Source organism: Electrophorus electricus, chromosome 4 (genome assembly GCF_041902795.1).
Source record: "Electrophorus electricus isolate QZ-2024a chromosome 4, ASM4190279v1, whole genome shotgun sequence".
Classification (NCBI taxonomy): domain Eukaryota; kingdom Metazoa; phylum Chordata; class Actinopteri; order Gymnotiformes; family Gymnotidae; genus Electrophorus; species Electrophorus electricus.
The window spans coordinates 17,803,528-17,812,500 of NC_137500.1; the positions used below are offsets into that span (position 1 = coordinate 17,803,528).

The following is an 8,973-nucleotide window of genomic DNA, read 5'->3' on the forward strand; positions in this document are numbered from 1 at the left end:
AATATGAATGTCAATGAATGCTGCAATGTCAATAAAGACAAGTGCAAAAAATGGTGATCCCTAATAAATTATGATGTATGAACCATCACACAAGACCCATAAATCTGAAAAATGCTCATTTAGAAACCACATTTCTTTTCCCTTTCCTTGCAACCAGTTAGATTAGCAACTGAAGAAAAAAGGATCAAAAAAACTTGCATACACAATCACTAATGAACTTTCCTTAAATTTAACACATACTCTTACACACAATCTGTTTTTAATAATGGATTCACCTTAAACAATATCCCTCAACACACATACCACACATAATGAAGAGGCTTACCTGAGGAGGCAGGCTGCTCTCTGTTCTCTGCTTGGCACTTCATATTCAGACACACACACAGGTCCATTGGGAACAGTTGGTGATATTTGGTGCATTGGACACAATGGGAGCAGCAGATAAGGAAGTGAAAATAGAAGACAAAAAGAAAATAAGCATTAGTCAAACTAACAGATCATCATAAACACAAGCCTCAACAGAAAAGGCTGAATTGGTAACGGGTCCCGTATGGGGTAAAGACACAAAAGCAATATTATAGTCTGAACAGTATCGATTTGCAGAGATTACATTTAGAAAGGGTGAAGGCTTGATGACCTAACAACAAAGAACCCCAACATGCAATATGAACTCTGATGCCTTCTTTACTCCTTATATAAATTCCAGGTCCAAGCACGTATCGGCCCTTAGGCCCATTGGGAAGATAGAGCCCACAAAGCATACAAATCAGACCAGAATCTGCTAAACATCATACCCACCTACAAATCTATGGTTCACTGGTTCACTCTTATTACCAGAACTCATTGTGTAACAGTGTTTTGCATAGTATGCAATTATACACTGTAGATGGCTGATTTGGCTTAATATCATATTATCACTGCATGTAAATTTCTTTGTTGATGACACTTACTTTTCCTCTCTTCTGGCTTTAGGCAGTTTGTACCTGTGAGGTCTAAGGATGCTGTTTTTAGAACATAAATAATGGAGTCAATGTTTCTCAAAAGGCCCCCACATGTTATGATTGTTGATGAGAAACCTTCAATGAAGATGTTTTCAAGTTTTGTAAGGACTGACAATTTTACCTTTTGACAGTACACTGTATTCTTTGAAAAAATATCTAACTACCAGGTCAGCAGGCTAATTTTTTATATAATTTGTAATGGCAAAGTTATTCTGCTCAGAGAACTGAATCACATGGCACTTATTACTTACCTATAGTATGCATAAATGTTTTTTTTATTTTTATATGTCGGTGCTGTGGCACCCCCTAAAGGTAAATTATACACATACACAAGGCCTATAGGCTTATACAGATATTTAATTATTAAATTATTCTATATTATTATATATGATAAAATGAATAGTTTGGCAAATGGCTGTCTTTTGAGTAAATAAAGTTATGCTGTGAACATCAGTGATATCTCCTAGTACCTTTTATTCACTGTAGAAATTCAGAACGTAATACTTAATTTACTGATGCCAGGACAGACATGCTGTCAATAAACAAGGCTTTGCTTACTGCCATGTTTAAATTGTGGCCAAAGCATTGTACCCAGTTATATTCTTCAAATGCTGTATTAGAGGATTTATTTTTTGTTATTTCAGTTTTTTATGTCAAATATCCACTCTTTAGATATTGTTTCCTCAAGTGCATCATGCAAACTCTCTACAGTATGACGTGTGGCAGGGCTAAACCTAAACAAGGTTGTTTTCCTCCTCATTCTGTTATGAATTATGACAACCATGTATGCATATGTAGCTCTGCTGATCCAGAGGCCTATAGAGCAAGAGAAAAATGGAACCTATTATGCATCAACATGAATGTATACAGAAATATACAGTACCCAGCCAAACATTTGGAAACACCTAATTGAATACGTTTATAATAGTAATAAAGGCATTTTAATCTAGTGGATTATGCTTAAATTTGTTTCTAAAACAAATATAATTTGGGAAAGGTGTTAGCCTATATATAAATTAATTTTCAAAACACACACAATTTTATATGTGCCCTCAGCAAATACAGCTATCGTTTAGAACTTCAGGTTCTCACCATATGCACCATATTCTCACAATATGCACATATGCTCTGCATATGTGAGAATGTCTTCAAGACTGAAGCAAATGCATGACAGGGACCTGCTCATGAAGGTGGTTAAGAGAACATCAAGAGTGTACAAAACTGTCATAAAAGTATAGGATGGTTACTTTGAAGAATCTAAACTCTAAGATAAGTCCATATTGTTTATCACAGCATAATCACATATGTGTTATTTCATTGATGACAGGCAAAACTTCCCACACCTGACTCCTTGTTTTTACCACAATGTTACTGCCTTTTCAACATTTGAGCCAGCTGGTTTGCACACATCACCCATCTGAGTCAATTTAGCATGTGCAGGTTTGATTTGCTTCCCCAGGTGTATGGATATATTCATAACTGTGATAATGCATAGACAATGCATATATATATAAAGCTGGTGAGAGAAGGGATACACTGACCTGCAAACAATTTTGTGCTAATTCCTTTTGTACTCACTTCTCATTCTACAAATATCAGGGATTAATAGTTTTTTTAACACTTTAAAATCCTTGAGGATGATGCAGAGATCTCATCCTTTTTGAGGAACTTATCATTAAAAAATCATTAAATAAACTGTCATTTAAATTTAATTGGAGACGGCTTTAATATTAATGAATATATGTTTGTATTGTGAGTTGTTGCTATGGCAGCAATTAAGTGAGGAAATTTAAGGAAAAATAAATAATCTACACATAGTGAACCAAATCAAACAAATGATACAAAAAATAGACACTGTCATTTATTTAGTGAAGAAATTGAACCAATATTATATATCTGAGTGGCAAAATTATGTGAACCTTTAGGATTAGCAGATAATTTGAAGATGAAATTTGAGTCAGATGTCAATCAATGGGATGACAATGGACACCCTGTTTTATTTAAAGAACAGGGATCTAGCAAAGTATAATCTACACAACTCATTCATGGACGTGTATAACAGAATGAACAAAGAAGATTTCTGAGAACCTCAGAAGAAGAGTTGTTCATGCTCATCAGGTTGGAAAAGGTTACAAAACCATCCCTATACAGTTTGGACTCCACCAATCCACACATATACACACTGTGAACAAATAGAGGAATTTCAAGATCATTATTAACCTCCCCATGAGTGGTCAACCAACAAAGTGGCTTTCCATTATTGATGGAACAACGGAATCTGAATTACACCAGTAAATTCTAAAAGAAAATGTCAGGTCATCTATCCACTGTATATATTGTAGCATCCCATACTGGATTTTGATAGTGGACCAGGGGGAGTATAGAGGGGAGCATGATGAGGACTCCCTGAATTCTTTGTGCATCTCTGCAGACATAATTTAGTTTAAAAACTGCATGACACAAAAGGTTGCTAAAAACTGAACTGTGTCTATGTGTTTTTGGTTTAGTTGTGTCCCTTTTTTACTTTATTAGAGTGAACTAATGTAACTTATCATGTTTGGGGAATGTATGTCTTAGTTACTCACCACGCTTTTTCTCTGTAAGTCAGTTGCTCTTTCTGCTTGTTTGTGGCTTTTCCTTCAGCATTTCTTGGTTCTTGCTACAAAATATCTAGATGCTAAAAATATGTTCATTTCATATGTTCAACACACTGTGAACTACTATGTGCGCAGGCTTTCACTGAATCAAGGCAGAGTAACGCTGGTGGACTTTTCAATCTACTGTCAGGACAGAAAGGTGGGCTCATACAGGAAAGCGCAGAGGCTTAGGAGTTTATGATCAATACATGAACAGCAGAGTCCCTTGCAGTATTCAAATACAGACTGAAGACTCATCCATTTGTAGAATATTTAAACGACCATTGATCTTGCTCCTATGTTGACTAATTGAAACTCTAGTACTTATTGTAGGGTATTGTTTATTGCACTCAAGGTTTACCCCTTTTGTGTGGGAATTCAGCTCTGTCCTTCTTATAGCTGTTTACATTCCACCTCAGGCAGGCAAAGCATGCACTAGATGACCTGTAAAAGACAATCAATAGGCTAGAAAACTAGCATCCAGATGCTGCTTTTATTGTTATTTGGTATTTTAAGAGGGCAAACATCAGGAAAGCTCTGCATAAATTCTGACAGCATATCAATTACCCCCACACAAGGCAACCAGACCCTGGACCATTGTTACACAGCACTTGAGGACTGTTACAAACCCCTCCCCCATCCAGCCTTTGGGAAGGCCGATCCTTCATCCATTCTGCTCCTAAGTGCATAGACACAAAGGGACAAACAGGATAAACCGGCTGTAAGAGGATGTAATCATTAAACTCCAAGACTGCTTTGACACAACTGGGTAGCAGATGTTCCAAGAGGCTGCTGAAGGTGATTTCAATGAATACGATCGTCACAGGCTACATTAGTAAGTGTATCAATAACATTGTCCCTAAAAGCAACAGTCATTTCCTAACCAGAAGCCATGGGTCAACAGTGATATGGGAGCCAAACTCAAGGCACATAGTGCTGTCTAATCTCAAGCACTTGTGGAAGGGCCTACACTATTACACACTACAAAGAAAGGACACTTTAACATAGCAGTGTGCATCTCATTACATGATGAGCTCAAAACTTACTATACTCAATTTGAAGCAAACAATATCTACCCTGCTATGAAACTGCCTGTTAATTCACTCAGTGTCCATATCCAAGACAGATGTAATAAGATGTTTCAAAGCAGGAAACACAAGTAAGGCTCCAGATCCCAATAGCATTCATGATTGCATCATCACAGCTTGTGCCATACACTTAGCAGAAGTATCTTACAACATCTTCAAACTTGCACCAAGTCTCTTGAAAATCCCCAGGTGCTTCAAAAATACAACCATCCCAGTGCCTGAAAATTATCCCACTGCCCAAAAATCTCTGGCCTAAATGACTACTATCTTGTTGCACTGACTTCAACCCTTACGAAATGCTTGGAGTGGTTTGTCAAAACTCATATATGTTCATCACTACCACCCTCTCCAATCTTATCTTTCAAACAGATCAACAGATGATACTAATGTGCTGACAATGCACAGGTCTCTCTTACATTTGGATAACAAAAAATAAGTGAGAATGCTGTTCATTTATTACAGTTTAGCATTCAACACCTCATTGCCACAAAGCTGATTTGGTAAACAATGATCTAGGCCTAAACTACCATCTGTGCAAAGATCTTAGACTTTTTGACAGGTAAGCACTAGAAATAGCACATCCTCCATGCTGATCCTGAACACAGGTGCACCCCAAGGATGTGTGCTTTGTCCCTTCCTGTACATCTTGTACACAAACACAAGTGCACTACAGCTCCAATGCAATCTTCAAGTTTGCTATTAATACCACCATTGTAGGCATCATCACTGGCAGATATGGGACCTAGAGAGTAGATTGTCTTCTCTTTGACAGGAGACCGTCAGAGTGTTTTGTCAGAGTGGTGCAGTGACAAAAGTCACCATCTTAATGACAGTAAAACAAAGATGATAGTGGATTTTAAAAAGCTGCAGGAGGAGGGAGGGCATGTCCTTTACATATATATGGTCAGAATGGTCAGAACCGCAGAACCGATCACCAGAAACAAACTTCCAGCCCTACAGGATAACTATTGCACACAGTGCACAAGGAAAGCTCAAAAGATCACATCAGACTCACTTAGCCAGCACACATCCTGTTCTTGAGGCTGCCATCTAGCAGGTGGTTTTGGAGCATCCAGTCACAGACAAACAAGATAAAGAACAGTTTCTATCCCCAAGACATCAGATTCTATCTAATCCTAATAATTCTATCTAAACAATCTAATCCTGTCTCATCAACACAGTTATTGTCACCTACTTCATAGCAGACTTACACATTCACATACACTACATACTAATATCTCGCTGCAATAGCATTAATCACTAATGCACTTTACAATTACAACTGAACATATATTTCAAATCAGTGTCCACAAACAGCAGTGAATAATATACATCATACAGAACAAGGTAATGCATTCCAGCAGGTGACAGCACCACCAGAAATGCACAAAGCAACCTTCCATCAAAGAAGAAAAAGTTGTGTGCAATATCACTCAGCATCAAGATGTTTAAAGTCTTAATCAGCAGTACTACCCTCACTCTATTTTTGCCTTTACAAAGTTAAACAAATAAATAACTTTATTGTTAGATCATTTTGACTCTGCTACACATTTCATACTTGGTGCCATTGTCCTTTGTTCTGCAATGACGCTGAACAAGACCAGCTGAGCTTACTGACTTACAGCCATGTAATTTTGCCAAAAATACAGCAAATACAGCACCATTTTCTTGACTCACCCACATTAGAGCCAAGAAAGCAAATCTCCACCTATTCTTACATCATGCAAATGCATTTACATGAGCGTGCACATCCACACACATGCACTCAGTGTTCCCCTTCTCACAACTTACAGACACGTGCACATGCTTAATAGTAATTTAGCTTGTATCCACTGTAAATATACTGATTGTTGATGCTATTTTTTGTGTCTTAGTTTGCTGTGTTAAAAAATGTCTCATTTAATTTTCACCATGTTGTCTGTTTTGATATCATTCAAATTTTGTTTGCTGTAAATGACATTTATTAAAATCTTCAGGAATCAGATCTGTTTTTTGTTAGAAATTAAGGACTGTGGTCATTTTTATAGTTGCATAAAATACTGTTTAATGAACAGATTAATAATTATGAGGCATAATAATCTTATGTAGCAAAAATAAACCCTACAAAAGAACAGGCTAAATGGTAACAGTTTGAGAAAGTGTTTGTGCATGTGAGATAATCAGTTTGTTAAGATTTTCAGTGTATGAAAGGTGTGTGTATGTACACAGCATTTAGAGTTCTGATGTATTCTTTAGCAGCAAGCTTAATCCACACTGCCACAACAGTGAGCAGCACCCACGGCACTCTCTCCATAATCTTTTGCCAGCCCCACACACTTCCTCCTACTTTCCACTTTAACCCCTCCTCTCTCATCTGCTTAAATTTTGTTTACAAACGTTATGAACAGAATGTTTACACTTATTATTCTTTCCCTCCCTATAGCTTATCTTGTAGCTCATTACTTACATAAACATCAAGAGTAATGAAAAAAAGAGCTCAAAAACCTTAAAGCCTAACTCTAGTCACTAGTCTGTCTGGGCTTAATAACTTAACACTAAGCCTGACCCAATGCCTCATCCCGAAAGTAAAATATACTCAAATATTTTGACCAGTGTTGGGCCCTAATGTTACCACAGTGAAAATGTCATGCTTCAACATGCTTGTACCCTCAATCTAGCACCGTCCAAAACAGGAAGAGAAACAGTGGTTTCCTGTGCATAACAACTTAAAAAAATGTCACACAGCCAAATTTCAAACTTCATCTCAGTTACTTTCAACAACTATAAGAACACTCAAACAGCCCAAATCCCATATAAACACCCAAAATATCAATGTCTCATGTCTCTTATTCTTTACCAATACACACATAGACATTCAAACACGTAGACATTCAAAAAGAAACAATACATAAGATGTGCATGGGATATGCTCCATTTCAGCCAGCAATATCCAAAATGATGTCAATAATTTTGACCAAATCAAATAAAAGTGCACTCTTGTCTCCTTCTCCCACCCTATGATGGAGTGACTGACTGAGGGCAGGTGAAATAATGTGAGCCTGCTCAATTTCCCATAACACTGGTGACCAACCCCAGTATCCAGTTAGGTTGAGAGCAGGACATTTCAGATAGATTATCCTTGCCTTGGTCAGCCTGTTTTTTTTTTGGGGGGGGGGGGGGGGGGGGTTTGCCTTGGTCAGCCTGTCTATCCTACCCTTCTTTCCTCTAGTCTCCCCTAGCTATCTTACCCCACCCTACCAAATCCAAGCCTAGCCTATTCTTCCCTACACAACCCTATCCCAATATAAGTAGACTTTGCTTGCATCAGGTATGGAGACATTTTCCTGTTCAACTGTGTGAGGGTGTAGGATTGCAGCAAAATCTATGATCTAAAATGCAAAACGTTCATCTTGACCAGCATCTGTTTCTGAATCATTGCGAACCCGCATAAGTTGTGGGTTTCACTTAAGTAGTAAATAACTGCAGCAAAGTATATATAGAGCCTCTAACTATACATGGAGAAGATAAACACTTGCACTCACCTACATAGCCCAAGCAGCAGATAGCCCAAAAACAGCTTTACCTAATGTGAGAAACAATAAGAAACGGAGCAAAAGCAGGAAGATGTATATGTGTGTATGTGTGTGTGTGTGTGTGTGTGTGTGTGTGTGCACGTGTGTGCGTGCATATAATGAGTACAAAGTGTCTGTGACTTGCAGAAAGAGTGGCACATGCAGGATAACATCTGAAGTCTACATGTCTTTTTGCGACCAATATCCAACTCAATCTAGCTCCCATTTCAACCTCCCAACTCTTCCTTGAGGAAGCAGTGAGAATTTTTCAGATCATTCTCTCATTTTAGTTGAGTGACATAACCAAAAGTCACTAGCAACAATAGCATTATTGCACACTTATCCAGCACAACAGGTCATGCAACCAACTAGCTTCCACTCTATCGCAAATACTAACAGATGTTATAATAAAAATAATAGATCATTTATAATATACACAACTATATAATTAATTTGGAAAAATACCAATTCTCAGTCAATACTATAGTTTTCTGCATGTCTTTTTTTTGGTCTTTTTGTGTTGGGTGCATAAGTGTGTGTACTTTTTGTTAATTGTATATTTGTGAATCTTGTGAATTGTAAATTTGTGGACTGGCACTGAGGAGCCATAACTCAGTGGCCTGACTGGGAAGCCTGAGGACAAATTATTTTTTTTATAAATTCACTGATTAAGTGACTTGTGCATAACCTAGTGGTG

The 8,973-nt window shown here is 37.6% G+C and overlaps 1 protein-coding gene across 10 annotated transcripts in view; it reads right to left on the bottom strand.

Moving 5' to 3' along the window:
* Positions 1 to 8,973, bottom strand: part of osbpl8 (oxysterol binding protein-like 8) — a 63,288-nt gene that overhangs the window by 36,505 nt on the left and 17,810 nt on the right. For 5 of the 10 annotated variants that reach the window (XR_014123260.1, XM_081712767.1, XM_081712766.1 and 2 more), the window contains exon 3: positions 326 to 362. Coding sequence is in view for 4 of the 10 variants with exons in the window: in XM_081712767.1 (XP_081568893.1) it covers positions 326 to 362 (37 nt within the window). In the remaining 6 variants the exon portion in view is untranslated. The other 5 variants (XM_081712769.1, XM_081712770.1, XM_081712768.1 and 2 more) reach the window with 5 other exon arrangements.